General features: G+C 35.2%; 1 protein-coding gene across 4 annotated transcripts in view; it reads left to right on the forward strand.

The window, feature by feature from the left end:
* ATAD2B (ATPase family AAA domain containing 2B) overlaps positions 1–22,879 on the forward strand; it is a 166,398-nt gene that overhangs the window by 101,176 nt on the left and 42,343 nt on the right. For all 4 annotated transcript variants that reach the window (XM_081254850.1, XM_081254848.1, XM_081254849.1 and 1 more), the window contains exons 19-20: positions 9,389–9,574; positions 21,385–21,520. In XM_081254850.1, coding sequence (XP_081110976.1) covers positions 9,389–9,574; positions 21,385–21,520 — 322 coding nt within the window. The remainder of the gene's footprint in view (positions 1–9,388; positions 9,575–21,384; positions 21,521–22,879) is intronic.

Raw genomic sequence — 22,879 nt, forward strand, 5'->3', positions numbered from 1 at the left:
AGTTTTCTTTTATACAAACAATAACAAGTTAGAAATATGGTTGACCCTTGAGCAATGCAGGTTTGAACTGCACTGGTCCACTTATACATGGTTATTCTTCAGCAGAAAATACAGTACTACAAGGTCCATGGTTGGTTGAACCTGTGAATGCAGAGAACCTGCAAATCTAGAGGGCCTGACTGTAAATTATACACAGATTAACCCCTGCCTTGTTCAAGGGTCAACTGTGTAATGGAAGAAGTGGTCCCACTTAAAATAGCAACTAGGGCTTCCCTGGTGGCGCAGTGGTTGAGAGTCCGCCTGCCGATGCAGGGGACGTGGGTTCGTGCCCCGGTCCGGGAAGATCCCACATGCCGCGGAGCGGCTGGGCCTGAGAGCCATGGCCGCTGAGCCTGCGCTTCCGGATCCTGTGCTCCGCAACGAGAGAGGCCACAACAGTGAGAGGCCCGCGTACTGCAAAAATAAATAAAAAAATAAAATAGCAACTAAGTTTACCTAGGAATTAACTTAAGCAATTAATTTGCATGCGGAAAAGTCACTTGAGGACAGTTGAATAAGTGAAAGACACACCTTGTTTTTTTTTTGTTGTTTCGTTTTGTTTTTGCGGTATGCGGGCCTCTCACTGTTGGGGCCTCTCCCATTGCGGAGCACAGGCTCCGGACGCGCAGGCACAGCGGCCATGGCTCACGGGCCTAGCCGCTCCGCGGCATGTGGGATCTTCCCGGACCGGGGCACGAACCCGCGTCACCTGCATCGGCAGGCGGACTCTCAACCACCGCGCCACCAGGGAAGCCCCCACACCTTGTTTTTAATTACTGTAACTCAGAGTGTAGACTCAAGTCATATTGCACAGATTAAAATCTCAGCTACTTGTGTATTGGTTGTGGCCTTGGACAAGTTGCTTAACCTGTTTGAGCCTTAATTTTCTCGTCTATGAAATGAAGTTAATGATACCACATAAGATTACTGTGATTATTAAAACAAGCTCATCCAATAATAGTCTTGGCATACAGTACTCAACAACGACAGCTATCATCATGTTTATCACTACTGCTGCAGCTCCTTTCACAACTAATGGCTGGTAAGACTCAACATTGGATAGCTATGAGTTCTTTTCTAAATTAATCTATAAATTAAGTACAATTATAATTATAATTATAATCCCTCCAAATTTAAGAGGAAATGTTTAAAAAAGGCTTTTCGTTTCCTCTAGAAAATAAATATGGGCATAGCAAGGAGAATTCTGGAGAAACAAGTGTAATGAGGAATCCCTACCAGATGTTTACACATGTAATAGAAATGTGGTAATAAAGTATTTGTACCTGTGCAGGGATAGACAAAACAATAGAACAAAAGTGAGAAATCATGCTTAGGCCTGTGTAGAAATAGAATTTAGTATCTGATGATGTTGAGTATATGATAATGATGGTGACATTTGATATCATAGAATAGATGGATTATTTAATAAATAGTCTTAGAAAACTGGCTGGCTCTATGAAGGGAATAAGAAAAAACAAAACTGGATTTCGTACCTTTTTCTTTAGCCCCAAAATAAATTCTAGATTGTCAGTGGAACTATAAAAGTGTTAGGATAATTCACAAGGTCAGTATATTACCTTGGACATGAGAAAGTATTTAATTTCAAAGCAATGAACGGAAGCCAGGAAACATAAAGATAAGAACAAATTTGACTTTATAAAATTTTAAATTACACATGACAAGAAACTTTCTTTAAATAAGATTAATAGATCTTATTTAATAAGATTAATAACCTGGTAAAAATCTGTATTTGCAACACATGTCAAGGACAAGTTTCCTTACTATACAAAGATATATTAAAATCAGGAAGAAGAAAGAATAACAACCTAATAAAAGAACTGGCAAAATAGGAGCATGACAACTATAGGGAGAAAAAAGTAGCGAAAGCAACCAATAAAAATTTGAAAAGATTCTTTACCTTACTTATAAGTGAAAAAAAAAAGAAGCATATTAAAGCAGTAAGATGCTATTTTCAAACAACTATCAGGCTTGTAAAAATGAAAAGCTTGATAAACCTAATACTGGAGATATGGGTGCTCATACTTGGTTAGTGGAAATGTAAATTTATTTATTGATTTTGGAGTGTAGTTTGGAACTATCTTTTAAACTTTCAAGTATCTTTTGACCCAGGGATTTTACATTAAAAAACATTTCCTAAGGAAAAAAAAATGTCATGAAGAACCTAGGGGTAAGACAGAAATAAAGACACAGACATACTAGAGAATGGACTTGAGGATATGGGGAGGGGGAAGGGTAAGCTGTGACAAAGTGAGAGAGTGGCATGGACATATATACACTACCAAACGTAAAATAGATAGCTAGTGGGAAGCAGCCGCATAGCATAGGGAGATCAACTTGGGGCTTTGTGACCACCTAGAGGGGTGGGATAGGGAGGGTGGGAGGGAGGGAGACGCAAGAGGGAAGAGATATGGGAACATATGTATATGTATAACTGATTCACTTTGTTATAAAGCAGAAAGTAACACACCATTGTAAAGCAATTATACTCCAATAAAGATGTAAAAAAAAAAAGAAAAAAGAAATAAACGCTTGTTGTTCAAAAAAAAAATTTCCTAAAGATATATTAGCTATAAGTATTCACTGCTGAATGTACAAGGTTATTCATCAAAGCATTGTGTGTAGAATTACCAAACAAAATAAGACAAAAAGAAACAAACTAAATGTCCTTTTTATGGTGGACTGGCTAAAATATAGTAACAAAGGAATACTAGGAAGTTGTTAACAAGAATGAGGTAGATTTACATAGGCTGATATGGAAAGGTGAAGGAGGTACTAGTGAAAAAGCAAATTGTAAATCTAAGTATGATCTTCTTCGTGTAAAAAAAAACTTTAAAATATATGTTCATTTTTATATATAAGTAGAAATTTTATCCAAGAATACCCCCCCAAAAATGTTAATAATCGTTGTTTTGGCTTGGGGGAAGGAATTTGGAGGATTTGGGGAATGGATAAACTTTGTCATTTTAGTTTACCCTCTGCTCTATGGTTTAGAATTTTTTGTTTCCTTTTACATGTATACTTGACAGTATCAAACAAACTGAAAGATAAAATCACTTTGAAAGAGGAACATTCTGTCTATAGTTGTTCCTTATGGCTAATGTGTGTGTATATTCACAAACACAATACTGGCTTAATGTTAGGTAAGGAAATATGAAGCACTGTAGTAAACTATATGTTGATCTTATTGGAATCCTGGGATTTTTTTTTTTCTCTGAATCCTACTTGGCATCATTGGGCTAAATTTGAATTCTGACTGCATGTTCTTTGGTCTCTTTCACGTATCTTGGCTTTTACTACTTTTCTGTCATGTTGGTGAGGATGGTGGAGAGAAATGTCACTTGGTGGTGGAAAGCAACAAAAACCCTCCATTTTACTGTTTTGGTTGTGTTACATTGCATCTAGGATGTCAAGACATCTCATCTTCTCTGCTTTCACCTATGAGCTTCTGGGTTGGAAATAGGGCTTATTCTTAAGTGACCACCACCTGGATGTCTAATCTAACCAGGCACTGAGACAGAATTTTGTAGTCATGGTAGCTGAAGCTCAGACTTTCTCTGAACACTGACCAGAGACCATGTAAACTGTCACGGCTAATCCCTGATTGTTTGTATTTTAAGTGCATATTTAAAATTATTTATTATAATATAATATAACATAATACTGTCTTTTCTGGAAAATTCTTCAAAAAGAGGCTATTATATAATGAAACTGAGGAATTTTTTCTTAATTTGTAGAGATTGGCAAGCCTGGGTATAAGTAGGTATAAAAGTCCTAGGGAAGAGAGCGCATAAGTCAGGTGCTGAAATGCTGGAAAAATAAAAAACCCCTTCTTTCTATCCTTCTGTTCTGTATTCCCTTTCTTTTCTTCCCTTTTGCTTTACTTCTCTTTGTAGCTAGTCCTTCTATAGGTAGAATCCTCTCTAAATAGATGTGGAATATAAGGGTTTGGTCTGTGGCAAGTTATTCTTCTATCATTTTCTTTTCCCCTGCCTCTAAAATATGTGATATAAATTAAGTTGGGTATTTAATAGTGTAACATGAACACGAAAGGTAGTTTTAAAGGAAAGAAGTCTTAAATCACCTTTAAAGATGTGTATTTATGTGTGTGATAAGATGGAAAGGGGAGAAGGGCCCTACTTCATATTTCTTTATACCATGGGGACCGTGTTTAAGTCTATGCCATTCTTTAAAACATCCACACACAAGCACATATATGACAAAACTTCTGTTTCTTCTTCTGAATGCCCCAGCTAATATTATGCCCCAGTAATATTATCAGTTGCATGAAAAATGGTAGAGGAGTTAGTGACTGCTGTAGGGTTTTCTCGTTGTTTCTTTCTTTCTTTCTTTTTGGTTTAAATGTTTATTTAGTTATTTGACTGCGCCGGGTCTTTAATTGTGGCACGCGGGATCTTTGTTGCTGTGTGTGGGATCTTTTAGTTGTGGCATGCGAACTCTTAAGTTGCGGCATGTGGGATCTAGTTCCCTGACCAGGGGTTGAACCCGGGCCCCCTGCATTGGGAGCATGGAGTCTTAGCCACTGGACCACCAGGGAAGTCCCTCATTGTTTCTTAAAATTTAGTGAGCATGAGAATCTCCTGGGGGTGCTTATTAAAATTTCTGATTCCCTGGCTCCACACCCAGAGATTCTGATTCATGAAATTTCATGAAATTCATGAAATCTGCACTTCAAGCATGCATCCCAGTTGTTACTATTCTAGGTTTTCAGTAAACCACACTTTGAAATATAGTACTTTAGCTGATCACTGGACAGTAGTTCGACATTTATAACTGAAACAATTGCCAGAGTTCATAAAGTTAGCTCTGTGTGTGTATGTGTGTGAGCATGTGTGTATGTATGTTACTGAGCATTTCATAGTCTTCCAAAGGCTCTGGAAGGAGAATGGAAACTGATGTAGCCTGCAAGATTTATGGTTGTCCCAGTAAGTTCACAAGTAATTATTGAACCCTACAACAAGGTCAGAGATGTTAGTATCTGTAGTAAAAGACTTACTGTATTAATACTCTTAAAAAAAGAAAAATAACAACTATGAGTCCACTTACTGACATTTTCATATGTATTCTTTTCTCTCTTGTATTAGTTCTACTGCTGATTTAGGAAAAAAGGGATTGATGAGTGTGTTATATTTAATCTTTTCATTAATGCAGAGGTATGATCTAATTGATAAATTTAAATATGGTCTGTTCAAAGCTTTGGAGTTTGGGTACTATATGGTGTTACGAGTAATTTCACATGGTCAGTAAGGAATTTTGGGGGGTGAAAATTTTAGTATTTTTTGCTCCCTAGAAAGAAATTGTATCTGGAAATTCTCAGGGGAAATCTCTTTTGGTTATGTGGCATTAAGGAATTAATATACTTACCTATGTGTATACTTTGGATGCTCTTGTGTTTGTGAAAAAGGATTTCTGGGTTTCTCCATAACAGTCTGTGTATACTTTGGATACTCTTGTGTTTGTGCACGTGGGTACACATCTGTGTTTTACCATAGCACATTTTTTTTTGAATTGTAAACAAATTAAATTATCCTGGCCCAAATTGTATCACATTTACTGAAATTATTGACGTTTTTAGCAACGAAAATATCAGGAAAGGAATGTGGGTGTTTTTAATTTTCAAGAAATGTTGATTTGTATTAAATCCATTGTTCAGAAACTCTAGTATAGTTGTGTTTTATAACAGGTTGATTTTATGTGCTTGTAAAGAAATTGAGCTTTTTATTTCTTGAATCCTGAATCTTCAGATCCCAGACAGTGCCTTCTTTTCACAGAGATGCTCAGTAAATCTTAGGTCAATAGAACCTAAATGGAGTAAGTGACAAATATAATAAAGTTATCAGTAATGGAGACATATTATTTATTTTAACAGTTTTGATAGCATGGTTTAAGGAATTAAACTTATTTAAATAGTGCTTTTTAGTTTTTATAAAAATTGAGAACAAATTTAGCCCCGAAGATTTTTCTTTTACCTGTGTTTTATAATTTTAGTACTGTAACGTGACCAAGACAAATTCTGGAAATTTATTGATGACAAAAAGTTGTTTTTCTCATATAGCCCCTTTTAGGAAAGTGAAAGCTGTACTGGCTTGGAGGTTTCTGCTTCATGTACCTCTGTATTTAAAATTATTCCAGTTTTCAGTTTTTAATGAAAATGGCTTGTTATGGGCTGTATATTCTTCATTTTTTAAAGATACAGTGAATTTTCACGCACTGAACATTTTAATTTGGCATCTAGCGTACTGATTTGAAATTTAGCTTTTGAGATAAGGACCCTTATAAATATAGGTGCAGTTTATATTGTTAGTGCTTCCTTGCATGGATACTTCTAATTTCAGTGGCCTGATTTTTGCCTTTCATATCATTAATATTCAGAGAAAGTAGTTTTTGATATTTTTTAAATAAAGAAACTTTAAAAAAGTTATATAAGGGACTATGATGTCTGGGACAAGAAGAGGCCAGAAATATATTGTTTAAAGAATCAAAATGAACATTCACATACACTGGTGTACGTTCATTTTATTTGTGCAAGAGTGCTGGTCATGTCAGAGGTATTTTGAAACGGTTGGTTCAGTAATTTGGCCTACTGTCTTTTTTTCTCTATAACAGTTTTTCTGTTTTCTACTACACCTTGCACATCCACCAATCCAAGACACCCTGTAGGTGAGTATTTTTCTAGTTATCAAATGGCATCACTTGTTCCCAAGACAGTTGCCGCTTCACTAAAACTAGGCTTTATTTTTCTACTATGAGATATCTGGTTAATTGATTTCACAGAGTGTATCTTATTCCATAACTTCAAAAATTACCAGCAAACTGGTGAGGAGCCGATTTTACATTATAGAAAAATCACAATAGGTTTAAACTTTTTTCTGAATTTTTAAATACTATTCTCAGACTTTATTCTTTTTGAAATTTCATTTCAAAAACAGGAGAATTAGGACAGCTTGGCTATTTAAAGAGAATATGAAAGTTTATTTTAATATTCTGAGATAACATGGGGTAAGGAATTAAAAAAGGAAACTTGTTTTAGTAGTATTTTAAAATTTTTCTGGAAATTAAGGATGTTTTCCCTTTAAAGGCTTCAGAGAAAATTTTGAAAATATCCCCTGGCTATTGGTATTGCATATAGTTAGATTAATTCTCAGTCCATGTAATTATATATTCATGGACCAGAAAGGTAGAGCCTTTTTATTTTTCTATATTTGTCTTAGACTTTTTTCCTGGTTGTTTTTTTTCCCCTCTAGGTTTTCAAATATAATTTCAAAAAGTTACTTATAAAGATACTTTCCTAAAGTCTTTGGAAATAAAAAGATTACTAGAGTATCATTATCATGTTCAGTTTGCTAATTTTGAGAGGTTTGGATGAGAAAAGGAAAGAAATAGAAAAAAAAAAACCTTATGTATCTAGTTCAGCCTTGCAGATAAGTTTAAAACACCTACAGTATTGCATTGTTTAACTTCTGGCTCTGTAAAGTTTTTTATTTATTATCACTTAACCTTCTGTTGCTTTGCCCATACTCTGATATTTGCTAGCAGCTAGATGTTCTCAACACATATAGAAAACCTAACCTACAAATACTAGACTGCAAGGCAGTATTTCATTTTTTAAAAAAGGCATGTTGTCTCATCTCTCCCTGGGCATGTGGTAACTTGCATGGCTGAATTAGGGTAGGTAGTTTTGTGAGGTTTCTCAGTAAGCTGTGTAGTTTGTTAGTCTTTTTCATATAATCACCTTTCTCTCCCTGCTGACTTTCCCTAGTTTTATCAGCAACAGGTGTTGGTCAGTGTCTTCCACATACCATGCCTGATTTGGGTGGCATGTAATAAAAAAAAATTTTTTTTTTTTGGAATCAAATGCCTCTCTTGCCTTTGTGCTCCTGTGTGGTTCCTTCCTTTTGCCAATATTTATGCTTGTTTTTCTCTTATGAATCTTCTACATGAACTTTGGAAAACAGTAATCCTTGGATTTTCAAGATCCAGGATAAGAGGGTGCGTGTTTGCAGAAAAGGTCAAAATTTGAGAGTCCTGAAGGAGTTGTACTGTACAACTGTTCTGGATTGGTGGATATGCAAATATTAAAGGAAGGGAAGGAGCAAATGTTACTTTTGATGTGAGTGATTATAACATCTACATTTCCGATTTGGGGGAAATTTTATTTGAGTATCTTTCATCTGGCTTATTATTAAATTGGCAGTACATTTTATTTTACACAGGCGATTTAAAGCTATATAAAATATAGTATTTAAAAAATTCATGCAAGTGGTAGGCTTACTCATTAAAGAAAAACAATCCTTTTGAATTTTAGGAATATTTCTGATAATCCTAATCATTTAAATTATTTGATTCTTATTTCTGTATCTTGTACATTATATAGGTTAATTGAAATGTGTTTAAGAGAAAATAGTAGAGAATTTTAGAAGTAGAGTTCTCAAATTAAATTGAAGAAAGATAGTCATTTTTAACTTTTTCTTACGCTCGTTAAAAGTATTTAAGAGATGTCATAATAATCTGTGAGAATTTGTTGATGGGCTGTTGAGCTGTTGTTGACTTTTATGTAAAGGTCAGTAGTTCTGTTTGACAACTTATTAATAGCCAACCTGGTCTTTATTGGCATGTGTTGGCAGATTGTGACTGAAGCTATGGTTAAGACTCTTTTTAACACCTGAGGGAACTTTATTTTCTATTTTCTGAAGTGGGAGTATCTCATAGCTTTTAGCTAATTTATTTATTGTTCTTTAGAGATTAAGGGTATTTTGTGACTATTTTATAGAAGATTGAATTAAGATAATAGGAGGTAAACAAGTGGTTCAGCAGGTAGTTCATTAATTTTAAGCTCTAGGGTGGTACATCTTGGTTAAAATATTTATTTAATTCATATGTTGAGTGATTTTAGCCAATGTGCACAAACATGTAAGCTATGTCTCTTTTTCTTCTTTGTGCTTCCTGATAATCACTCTTAAGTGGGTGACATATAGGTACATGCTTATCTCTTTATTTGCAGCATATTTTATAGTGGTGTTTTGCTTTATTTATATGATAGATAGGTGGAACAATTTGATGCCTTTATACTATTAATATATACTGAATAGGAATAATAAAATAACAAAAAAATACTCCTTTTCTTAGGTGGGGTAAGGGTAGATAGAAGCTGTATGTATGGCTTGTGCATCGTATCTTGAACAGCTTAAATACTGGGGCTGAAAGTAATTATAGTAACAGGCCTGACAAATTTAATGTATTTGGGGGTTACTGTGTAGACTTTAGAATAATATCTATTTGAATTTTTAATGCCAGTTCTTTCCTTAATTAGATTTTTCGTGAAGCTCGAAGAACAGTACCTAGTATTGTTTACATGCCTCACATTGGTGATTGGTGGGAAGCTGTCAGTGAAACTGTGAGAGCAACTTTTCTGACTTTGCTACAAGATATACCATCATTTTCACCCATATTTTTATTGTCTACCTCTGAAACCATGTACAGTGAACTGCCTGAAGAGGTAAGAACTCATTAAATATTTATCTTTTCTTATTATATGGTTTTAAAATACTTGACCTTGTAAATTTGACACATTTTAGTTATTATAAAATCAGTACTGTCAAGGTTCATGCCTTGGTTGTACCACTTATTAGCCATGTGACTTAAGTTAGTTAACATTTTAAGTTTCTGTTTCTGTTTTTTGGTATGTATTTTGATATATTTCTCAGTGTTGTGAATTTTGAGATAATTCATGCTTAGACCGGACCTCGACATATATAGTACCTACTGAGAAGATCTTAGCTGTATCATCATCGATGCCATTATAATTATCCTTCTCATTCTTATCATCTGTTAGATTATTTGGTGAGATTTGACCTTTCAGCTCTTTCATTGGTAGCATCACGTTAAGCTGAAGATTATTATGACTGTGCATATTTTTCAAATCTGATATTTAGCGTTTGAATTCAAATCCAACTCAATAGTAGAGTATAAGATAAAAATCACAGTTGTTTCAGAAAAAAATTAATAGATCAACTCATGTGAATGAAATTTATTTTTAAGAAATTATTTTAACATTCTGAGCTTACTGTGTTTTGAAATAATCTCCTTTTGAAATGCTTAGAAATATTTTGCCCAGGCAACACAGTTCTTTTTAAAAATTTACATGTTTCAAATGCTATAATATAAATCTTGATTACGTAGAATTTTATGATTCAGATTTTTTTTTCAAGTTCTTTTGTTCTGTTTTAGCTCTTATTATCTATCTTGTTGCTAAACTGGATTTGTACAACTTACTACTCCTGTAAGAAAATTATATTAAATGTAGACTAGTTCATTTTTTGTTATTCAGAATCTGATATTATTTGGAGACCATTAATCAAAATATTTTTTATCACAGGGAGCAATAAAGTTTAGAGGAAAGATGTATGTAGTAAGAGTCAGAAAAACCTTGGTATTGACTTACTTGTCTTTTGATTTTGGATAAATATTTGAACCTAGAGTAACTTCAGTTTCCTCACCTATAAAACGTGGATAATAACAGACAGGCTTGTTGGTGTGAGACAATATATGTGAGTTTATTTTGGAAGCTACAGAGCTATAATATGTTTGGTATTATATTAGTATTATAAAGTAAGAATGCACTCAAAATTGATTTAGGAGAGTGGACTGAACCTGGACATAACCTAGGAGCCACTTTTAAAAATTAGATCGCACTGTCAACTACTTTTATTATAATTTTATAAAAAATAAAGAAAATTGGTATAATTAAGGGCTCTAGTTAGGAATATATACTTACCTGAAGTTTCCTTATATTGTTTGAAAAATTTGTAAATAAAAGTCTTACTGAACCTGTCTTGATACACAGCAATTTTAATTTTGCCTATTCTTGTTGTCTATTTGCATATGTGATTTTATTGTTGGTTTAGTTTTTTAAAAAACTAACATTGCATCTATATATTTTCAATGTTGCTATATTGTTATAATTTTTAGTGGATTCAAAAAGCCTACGGGTGAGTAGGCTTTTTTCATTATTTGTTTACCAATAACCTTAATTAATAGCTAAAATATTAAAAATTTACTAGCATTGAATCCTGAAATTTCAGCGCCCCCCCCCCTTTGTCTTCTGTATTCTTTGCCCTTATTATAGCAAATAGCTACTAAAGCTATCATGGATATTCACATTTGTGGGTGAAGATTATGGGGTTTTTCTTAGACTACTGATTACATAACATTTTATACAAATTGTCCTTAGGAAAGCCTCCTCTACCCCCAAAGCTTTCATTTTAATTTCAGCTTTGCCATTAGTATATTGCTTTGTTTAAGTCACAGACTGAAAAAGTAGTGAATAATACTTAGCACGTACTGATAAATATTTGGTAAATGAATGAAAAATATGGAGAGTTGCAGACTGAGTAACTAGGTTAGCAAGGTGCCAGATCTATGGAAGAAAACATGAAGTAGACAGTGGGTAGCAAAAACTAAGTGATTCTAAAAGCAAGAAATAGCCAGTTACTATAGTGTATTTAAGAAAATACAATGGTAAGTTAAAATAGCAGTGAGATACAGATTTTAACCTATGAAATAGGCCAAAAAAAGAAGTTGGATAAACTCTCTCCAGGACAGTTCATAATAACAGATTTAAATACATCTATTCATTTTAGCGTAGCAATACCATTTATAGGTAAGTAGTTTTTCATAGATAAAAAAGATACAACACAGACAACACAGAAAGTATCGTAGCCTTTCTTCATGGACAAACACAAAGATACAGCACAGGCAACACAAAAAGTACAAGAGTATTTATCATAGCCTTTCTTCATCAATTGGAAACTAAATGTCCTAGAGTACGGGATTGATTATAGTGGATTCCTTCCATGAAATACAATGAGACCATTAAAAATATTGATGTAGAAGACATTTAATGTCATGAAAAGATGTTTGAATGTATTGCTAGAAATTGCAGATATTAAATCAATATAGCATTACCTGGGTTTATATGGAAATAATTATATATTAGTGACATAGTCATATATGAAAAACTATGTGTAACTTAATAGAAATGTTAATAGTAATTATCTCTGGGTCTTAAGATTATAGTTATTTTTGTTATCTGTTTTCTAAATCTTCTGTAATAAGTGCTGCTGTTCTCATCAGAAAATAAACTCAGAGATGAAAAGAAAAGGTTCTCTACTCAGTTTTTAAAAACAACACCAAACAAAAAAAATTAGTCATCATGGGACTAATATTAGGGATACAAAAATGTTTTCTTTTTGTGGGACAGAGTGACAATCTCATCTTTTGGAGCCCTTTTAAAATTCTCTTGTAAATGTGTCTTTGTATAGCTCTCTCTTTTTAATCCCAAAGTAAGATAGTGCATCAGGATATTGAGAAAAACATTAGAACTTCTATTCATTTTTATTTTTCATATTATCTTAAAAACGTGTGTATATGTTTCATAATAGAAATAGTAATGTTAGCAGAATAGTACATTTAAGTAAGTATGTATATACTGGAGGGAGTATTTTTTTTTAATTAATTAATTAATTAATTTTTGGCTGCATTGGGTCTTCATTGCTGCGTGCCAGCTTTTCTCTAGTTGCAGAGAACGGGGGCTACTCTTCTTTGCGGTGCACGGTCTTCTCATTGCGGTGGCTTCTCTTGTTGCGGAGCATGGGCTGTAGGTGCTTGGGCTTCAATAGTTGTGATGCACAGGCTTAGTTGCTCCGCGGCGTGTGGAATCTTCCTGGAGCAGGGCTCAAACCCGTGTCCCCTGCATTGGCAGGCGGATTCTTAACCACTGCGCTACCAGGGAAGTCCTTTTTTTTTTTTTTTTTTTTTTTTTTAAGTATCATTTATTGAGTTTGATATGCACAAGTGTCGTCTGGAGGTAGTATTTTCAAATTTTTTTACTGATGAGGTGTTTCATCAAAAAAAAAAACAACCCATTGGAAATCATTGTTCTAGACCAGCTGTTATCAAAGTGTGATCCAAGGACCCTTGTGGGCCCTACAAGACTTTCAGAGGTTTGTCACATTCCTCTTTTTTGTATTTTGCAACTATTTATCTTCTTGAATATGGGTTTTTTTCATGTATACCAATCAGAGCAACATTACTGTAACAGATTGAATGCAGAGGCAGAAAATGAGAATCCAGTTGTCCTTTTTTATTATTATTAATTTATTATTTATTTTTTGGCTGCATTGGGTCTTTGTTTCTTTGCCCCTTGGAGGGAGGAGGTGCTGGGGGGACTACTTTGCATTGCGGTTGCGTGGGCTTCTCGTTGCGGTGGCTTCTCTTGCTTCGGAGCACGGGCTCTAGGCGCGCAAGCTTCAGAAGTTGTGGCTCCTGGGCTCTAGAGCGTAGGGTCAATAGTTGTGGCGCGCGGCCTTAGTTGCTCCCCCGCATGTGGGATCTTCCCTGACCAGGGCTTGAACCCGTGTCCCCTGCACTGGCAGGCGGATTCTTAACCACTGCGCCACCAGGGAAGCCCCAGTTGTCTTTTATTAAGCCAGACATAAGAGAGATTTGAAGAAATGTAAAACGGTGCCACTTTTCTCACTAAATTTTTTTAATATATATAATGTTTTATATTTTGGAAAAATATGTCTTTCAAAAGAATATATATATATTTTACATTTATTTTATTGAAGTATAGTTGATTTACAGTGTTGTGTTAATTTCTGCTGTACACCAAAGTGATTCAGTTATACATATATACGTTCTTTTTCATATTCTTTTCAATTATGCTTTACCACAGGATATTGAATATAGTTCCCTGTGCTATACAGTAGGACCTTGTTGTTTATACATTCTTTTTTTTTTTAAATAAATTTATTTATTTTATTTATTTATTTTTGGCTGCATCGGGTCTTCATTGCTGCCCGCGGGCCCTCTCTAGTTGTGGCGAGCAGGGGCCACTCTTCGCCGCAATGTGCAGGCTTCTCATTGCAGTGGCCTCTCCTGTTGTGGAGCACGGGCTCCTGTTGTGTGGGCTTCAGTAGTTGTGGCGTGCGAGCTCAGCAGTTGTGGCTTGCGTGCTCTAGAGCGCAGGCTCAGCAGTTGTGGTGCATGGGCTTAGTTGCTCCGCAGCATGTGGGATCTTCCTGAACCAGGGCTCGAACCCATGTCCCCTGCATTGGCAGGTGGACTCTAAATCACTGTGCCACCAGGGAAGCCCTATACATTCTATATGTAATAGTTTTCTTCTACTAATCCCAATCCAACCCTCTCCCTTGGTAATCACAAGTCTGTTCTCTATGTCTATGATTCTGTTTCTGTTTAGTAGATAAGTTCATTAAAAGAATATATATATATATTTTTTTTTGTGTGTGTGTGTGTGTGTGTGGTACGCGGGCCTCTCACTGCTGTGGCCCCTCCCATTGTGGAGCACAGGCTCCGGACGCGCAGGCTCAGCGGCCATGGCTCACGGGCCTAGCCGCTCCGCGGCATGTAGGATCTTCCCGGACCAGGGCACGAACCCATGTCCCCTGCATCGGCAGGCGGACTCTCAACCACTGCGCCACCAGGGAAGCCCCAAAAGAATATATTTTTTAATGTTAACATGTAATAGGTTTTAAATGAATACATAATTTGGAAGGTTCTTAGTTTTAATTTTTAGTATATAAATATTGACAGATATAATCCAGAAAAGCAGAAGCTCTTTTGGGTTCTTGAGTAATTTTTAAGAGTTTAATAAAGTGTGGAGAGCAAAATATTTGAGACTCTGACCTAGACCACAAGCTCTTTGAGAGGAGGGGACTGTCTTACTGCCCTTTGCTTCCTGACACAGTGGAATTGCTTAGTAAATGTTTGTTGCATGAAAAAAGAAACTGTTGAATCATCACAAAGGCTTTAAGTAACTCCTGCCTAGCCTCATGCGTCTTTTTTTTTTTTTTTTGCAAAATTCTAGTGTAAGTAAATTTACTTCTGTGGACCCTGAAGACCTTTTCGGAGAATAGTTGGAGAATTTTAGTTGCTATATATGAGAATTGCAAGTTATTTCTCTTCAGGAGAATTAGAAAAAAGAGGTTGAGCATAGTAAAGAGACTTTTAAACAAGGAAACAGATAAAAGAAATATTTGCAGGAAGGAAAGCAGACTTTGGAATTGCACTTAAATTTCTGAAGAGATTCACAGTATGTACTTTGGCATTAAATTATGGGCAGGCTCAGAATGGTATAATTCAATATATTAGAAGTGAATTTTAAAGAAGTATCTCCTCAGCTACACTGATGAAAGTAAAGATTACGTACATTATTTTGTCTTCTCAGTATTTCATGTCATTTTGTGTCTCTCAGTTTATGGTAGGACCTGGGAGGTAAAAATTAGTAACTTAAGTAGAAACATCAAGTAGGGACATTGAAAACTCAGATAAATGATTATGTATACAAGAGAAATATCTTAGTATTAATTTTTTGGTTGTAAAACAATTTTATGATTTCTTAAAATTTAAGAGGAAGGTGATCCTCCCAAGTTTTTTTTTTAATTAAAAAAGGTATAGTAAATGAACATGAATTATTACTATTTTAAGGTATGTTAAATACTAATGTTTATTTTTACTTGATGGATTGTTTACCTGTTTTGTTTTAAGGAAAGCAAACTTTATTTATGAAAACTATTGTAGATTCATTTCTGACCTCATTTTCCACACCTTTTCTCTTTGAGATTTTGAGGGGGTTTTTTTGTTTTTTTGTTTTTGTTTTTTTTATTTTGAGTTTTAAACCATGAATTTTGCCCATTACAGAGGTCACATGGACACTACCTCCAAAACTGGGGGCTAACAAGTCTAACATTTTAATAAATGAGGTAAAACAAAAATATTTGCTAATGAAAGAATTGCTGCTATTTATGCAACTATGTGCCAGGCACTGTGTAGGTTAATCATATATATTATCTAACATATGTTCTTAAACTGTTCCGTGAGAAAAGTATTACTTTCCCATTTGACAGATGAAGAAACTGAGGCCAACAGGGGTAAAGTAACTCGCCTAGGGTCTTACAGCTAGTGGCAGAGCAAGGATTTGAACCCAGGTTTGTCTGATTCCAAAGGCTATGCACTTATAATGCCCTGTACTCTCTAAAACTACAGAGAGACAGTTTTTGCATATTGTGATGATTAGGCTGATGAGTGGTTAGGGAAATGGAGTTTTGTGTTCATCAAGTTAAGATCATTGTTCATTCATCGAAAATGTATTGCCTATTCTGTGCAATGTAATATAATTTATTTAAGAGAGTGTCTGTTTTCTTCACTCTTCCATTCACAGTGTCTAACTGCCTAACACAGTTTCTACACACACACACACACACACACACAATACTCACACATAGATGCATGTATACACGTACATATTTCTAGTACAGTATCTTCATTGAATGAAATAAAATAGGCGAAAATTCAGATAGCCACTGTTCTCCAAGAATTTAAAGTTTAGAGGGAAGGGAGACCTGGAAAAAACAATATAGTAGGAGAAGTGCTATAATAGTAGAATATATAAAAGCATGATCCATAAAAGAAAAAATTGATATGGTAAACTTTGTCAAAATTAAAACCTTTTATTCTTTAAAAGACACCATCAAGAAAATGAAAAAAAAAACAACAAATCACGGACTGGGAGAAAATATTTCAAATATATCAAATCACATATCTGGTAACACTTCTATCCAGAATGTATTAAAACTCTTTCAGCATAATAATAAGACGAAGTCAAATGATTTTCGATAAGTGTGAATACCATTCATCAGGAAAAACATGGTCCTTTCAACAAATGGTGCTGGAAAACTGGATGTTCACATACAAAAGAAATGAAGTTCGACTTTTTTCTTACACAGTATGCAAAAATTAACTCCAAATGGATTGAAGAACTAAACATAAGACCTAAAACTATAGGGACTTCCCTGGTGGCGCAGTGGTTAAGAATCCGCCTGCCAATGCAGGGGACACAGGTTCGAGCCCAGGTCTGGGAAGATCCCACGTGCCACGGCGCAACTAAGCCCACGAGCCACAACTACAGAGCCCGTGTGCCACAACTACTGGAGCCCATGTTCCTAGAGCCCATGCTCCACAACAAGAGAAGCCACCGCAATGAGAAGCCTGCGCACCACAACAAAGAGTAGCCCCCACTCGCTGCAACTGGAGAAAACCCACGCACAGCAATGAAGACCCAGCACAGCCAAAAAGAAATAAATTAATTAATAATAAAAAAAAAAAGAAGACCTAAAACTATAAAACCCTTAGGAAAAAACATAGGGGAAAAGCTCCATGACATCGGATTCGGCAATGATTTCTTGGATGAGACACCAAAAGTACAGGTAACAGAAAAAATAGATAAATTGGACTTCATCAAAAATAAAACTATTAATAGATTGAAAAGACAATACACTGAAGGGGAGAAAATATTTGCAAATCATATATCTGATAAGGGGTTGATACCCAGAGTGTATAAAGAACTCCTACAACTCAGCAACAGAGAAAACCCCAAACAGCTAGTTCAAAAATGGGCAAAGTACTTAAATAGATTTTCTCTAAAGATGATACTCAAATGGCAATAAAGCACATGAAAAGATGCTGAACATCACTAATCATTATGGAAATACAAATCAAAGCCACAATTAGATACCACTTTATACCCAATAGGATGGCTACTGTCATAAAAACAGAAAATAACAAGTGTTGGTTAGGATGTGAGGGAATTGGATCCCTTCTGCATTGCTGATGGAAATATAAAATTGTGCAGCCTCTGTTGAAAATAAATGGTTTGGTGTGGTGATTTCTTAAAGAATTAAACAAAATTACCATATGATCCAGCAATTGTACTTCTGGTTATATACCCAAAAGAAGTGAAAGCAGGGATTCAAACAGATGTTTGTGTACCCATGTTCTTAGCAGCATTACTCACAGTAGCCAAAAGGTAGAAAGCAACAGACGAATGGATAAACATAATGTGGCATATACATACAGTGTAACATTATTTAGCTTTAAAAAAGAAGGAAATTTTGACACATTCTACAACAAGAGTAACTACAGCATGGGTAAATCTTAGGACATTATACTAAGTGAAATAAGCCAGTCACAAAAGGACAAATATTGTATGATTCCTCTTATACAGGGTTCCTAGAGTAGTCAGATTCGTAGAGATAGAAAGTAGATGGTGGTTGACAGGACCTGGGGAAAAGGAGAGTGTACGGAGTTAATGTTTAATGGGCAGAGTTTCAGTTGGGGAGGATGAAAAAGGTTTGAAGGTAGATAGGTAGTGATGACTGCACAAACATGGGAATACACTTAATGCAACAGGCTGTACAATTTAAAAATGTTAAAATGGCAGATTTTTTTAATGACCATTTTACCACAAATTTAAAAAGAAAACTACAATTTAAAAATGGGCTAAAGAGTTGAATAGGCATTTTACCAAAGAGTATATATATTCTTAGGGTAATAAACATGAGAAAAGATTCTCAATATCATTAGTCATTCAGGAATGAGATACCACTGCACACCCAACTAGGATAGCTATCATCACAAAGACAGCACCAAGTGTTGACAATAATGTAGGAAACTTGAATCCTTGTGTATTGCTGGTGGAATTGTAAAATGGTATAGCCACTTTGGAAAAGTTAGCAGTTCTTAAGGTGTTAGACATAAACTTATGATACTACTCAGCATTTCCACTCCTAGGTAACTACTCCAGAGAAATATAAACGTACGTTCACACAAAAACTTGTACGCCAGTGTTCCTACTAGTATTATTCATCATGGTGGAAATAACCCAAGTATTTATTAATTGGTGATTGGCAAAACAAAATGTCGTGTATATATACATAGAGTGAAATGTGATTCAGCAGTAAGTGGAGTGAACTACTGATACGTTCTCCAGTGTGGGTGAGCCTCAATATATTATGCTAAAAGTGAGAGAAACTAGACACAAAAGACTACCAATTCTATGATATGCAGTTTCTAGAAGAGACACATTTCTGGACACAGAAACCAAATCATTGGTTGTCAGCTGGGAGTGTAAGTGTGGATGGACTGCAAATGGCCACAAGGGAACTTTTTGGAGGTAATGGAAATATTCTAAAACTGACCTGTGATGGTTGCACAGCTGAATTAACTTACTAAAAATTATTGAACTTAAAAAAAGTTTAATGAGAGATAGTAGAAGGTATGTCTAAGTTTATCTGGGAAAGTCAGGGAAAGCATCACCCAGAAAGCACTGGCTTGAGTGGAGAGTTAAAAAAAAAAAAAAAAAAAAAAACAGTTTAGGAAAGAGTGAATAGCATCTATAAAGACTGTTGTGAACCAGTGTGAAAGAGAACATGATTCGTTCAGGGAATTATATGAGGTTTGTCTTGTTGCAGTATGAAGTTTGAGGCTGGGAATGTCAGAAGATAGGAGTGAATTTAAAGAAAAACAAGCTGTTGGTAATAATCAGGAAGGCTGATATCAGGGGGATTATTGTAGACTTGCTCTTGGTATGCTTTTACATTTACCAGGTTCAACACAATGTTGAAAAATGATCAGAAGGAGGAATATTAAAAACTGAAATTAAATGTTTTACTACCCTTAAGCAGAATCCTGGTACTTCTAGGGTATTGCGTTCTGTTTATTTTTCAAGACCCAGTTAATGTTAGCATTTTCTGCTATATCTTATCTAATGCCTCTTCACCCATGCCCCTTGCAGGGTCTCCTCTGTTTCACTACCTCTGTTATAACACTTCGGGCATGGTATCATAATGCTTCCTTAGGAGACTGAAGAGACTTGACAGCAGGAAGTAAGCCTATTTTCATCAGGTTTTTAACTGCAGTGTTTGGCATGATATTTGACACATGGTGGATGTTCAGTGGTAAATTTGCTTGCCAGAACTTTCAAGGGAAGTCCAGCAAAGTATAGCTCGAAGAATTGGAGGTGTTTTTACATGAAGGTAGTCTTCAAAGAAAATATCGGAAGGTCACAAGGTGAAATTTTATGTAAACTCTTTAAGGATTTGGCTTTGGGTTGACGTAAATAATTTCCCATCTAAATATTGAATTCTGATGGCTCCTTTTCATTGTCTCTTCTCTGTCTTAGGATCTTAGAGTTAGAAAAGACCTTTAAAGCTTATATAATCTAGTCTTCTCTTTTTATTCACTTTGTGACCTCCAGCCAGTTACTTAAACCTTTCCAAGCCTAGGTTTTTTCATCTGTAAAATGAGGGACTCCCTATGTACCTCACTGTTACAAAGATAGATTAAAATAATATTTAAGTAATTCTTCATTTCACAGTCTGCAATTCAGTAAGTGGCTAGACATAACAAGTTGAACAGACTATCCAAAGTTTACCAGAAATATGTACCTATATTCGGGCTAGAATCTGATGTTTTAAGTTTTAATCCAGTATTTCCACACTGTCATGGTCGGTACTTCTTTCCATATTAGAGACCTTTTCCCTTCTTTATTTGCAGTTTCCAATTTGATGTGGGCTGGGTAACAAAATCACAAGCTTTATTCATTCAGTATATGCTTATTAAGCATTGCTAGGTACCAGGCATGGTGGTAGGTGTAGGAAAACAGATGAGTTCTGTTCTCAGGGAGTTTAGTATCTTGAAGTAGGAAACAGACCTTCTAGGAAAACATATGAATTAAAAAAAGTGTATCGACAAATGTGGATGTTGTAAAGAAGATTTAAACAGCATATCTTGCAAGGGGGACATCTGGGGTCAGAGTCTTTATAGAGCAGGTGGACAAAGGAGAGGTGGCAATCACTAACTGGAAGGAGTTGAGGGATATGAGCATGACTGGCTTAATTTTGCTTTTTGGGAGTTTTGCATGGAAGGCGGTGTCATTGTGGAGCATTCTTTGGTCAGATCGAAGGTATAGTTTTTCTGCAATGAAATCAGGATTCCAGAGGATACAGTGGAATAGACTTAGTAGGGAAAGAGCCCAGGAAGGGAAGTTAGTGGATAGGAAGCACACAGAAACAGCTTAAGATAAGGCAATGTTGTTAGCATCCTCCCAGCTCTCTATTGTAAATAGGTTGTAGATAATTACTTTTCAGCTCTTATGCAACAGCTCTTTGAGATTGTTGCCATCTGATTATTACAGTCAATTATCCTTTTTTATATTATAGTATAATTTATTATACTTGAGCAACTGGATCATTCTTTCATTCTTGTTTATTCCATGAGGTTGAACCTCTCAACAGCATAGCCCAAGAGTAGGTTAACCTTAACCGCACATGAATGTTCAATGAACATTGAAAATGGTACCGAAGTTGAAGAAATTATAATTTGGTATAATATGTAAGCTTTTAATTCTCTAAATATTTAATGTCTTTGTGTGTGTGTGTATGTGTGTAGGTTAAATGTATCTTTAGAATACAGTACGAAGAGGTCTTGTATATTCAAAGGCCTATTGAAGAGGACAGAAGAAAGTTTTTCCAAGAACTGATTCTCAATCAGGCCTCAATGGCTCCACCACGAAGGAAACACACTGGTAAAGTTCCTAAAGCCTTTAGGAAAATGGGTGGGTTGGAGTTAAGAGATACCCTATCTTGGAGTCATCTTTTTTAAAAACCCATTTCTTTGTGGAAATGAAGACAATTTTTCAGGTTTTGTTTAACTTTAGATGAACACATGTGGAAGTGGCCATTGTGTTTACCTGACTTGAGGAGATTGGGAAGTACAGCCTCATTGTTAAAGCTTTACTAATGAGTGACTGTTTATGAAGTAGTCTCCTTATCACTTCAATCCAGATGCTCTGGTAGATTTCACATTCTGAGGCTCAAAAAGTCATAGAAAAAGTCTCTGGTTCTGCTGTGTTTTAGTCACTTTAAGTACTAAGGACTCGAGCTATCAGGTTGTGAACAACAGGTGCTGTGCTGATTGCTTTCTGGGCCAGGGTAGTTTTGTTGGGCCAAGAACTGGTTAGAACATTTGCCTTTTCTGGTTTATTTTATTTATTGATTGATTTTTCAAATATTTATTGAGCACCTATTATGTTAGATATATTATGCTAGGCACTGGAAATCTATCATGGCTTTCTTTAAGCATTAGAGTGTTCTTGGATTTGGGCCTAATAGCATTAAGAGGGGCCTCAAAATTAGATTTTCAGTCCCCTGACTTAAGTAAGGACTGCATGCTAAGTCATTCAAAAGAGAGTTTCTTTTCCTAATACTAAAGGTGCAAAAAGATAAGATCCCCTTGCTTAATCTTTCATCCTCTTCTAGAAAATAGCACTCCTGTTTGTTAAAAAAAATTTTAAGCCTCTTTCTTTTTGTTCTGCTTTTTATGTTTCTCGTAGCTGTTCTTATAGGATATTAAATACATTTCCCATCCCTGCCAACTCGTTGCTTTTTCATACTTCTTTGTTTTCCAGTGGTTATATTATCCAATACTTTGTTTTTCAGTGGCTGTATTATCCAATACTTTAATAATTTTATTGTCCTTTAGTGGCTCCTTTTCACATTTTCTCAGTGCTTTTAAGATGAACATCTATCAAATGACTATAGCTGTGGGGTTTTCCCCACAGAAACTTTGGAATATTCAACATGGAAGTTATACCTTCTGATTATTGGTTGTTGCCTTCTGTTAATCTAAATAACAGCATTTAAAATATTTCATTATTAAAATGATTCATTTTAATAAAGTATCTTGCATGTTCCTAGACATATTTTAGTCCCGTAGATCTGAATTTTCTATGTTAAGGCTGAACATAATTCTTTTTCTTTTTGAGTTGCTCCTGTGGACTTTCATTTTTCATCTTAGGGGCTATTTAGAAATTGGCAAGAATACTTAGGATTTTAATCCTGAGCTTCAGTGTGATATCAGGAAAATCTTTTAAGGAATTAGAGAG

The sequence above is a fragment of the Mesoplodon bidens genome, assembly GCF_964165515.1.
Source record: "Mesoplodon bidens genome assembly, chromosome: 14".
NCBI lineage: Eukaryota > Metazoa > Chordata > Mammalia > Artiodactyla > Ziphiidae > Mesoplodon > Mesoplodon bidens.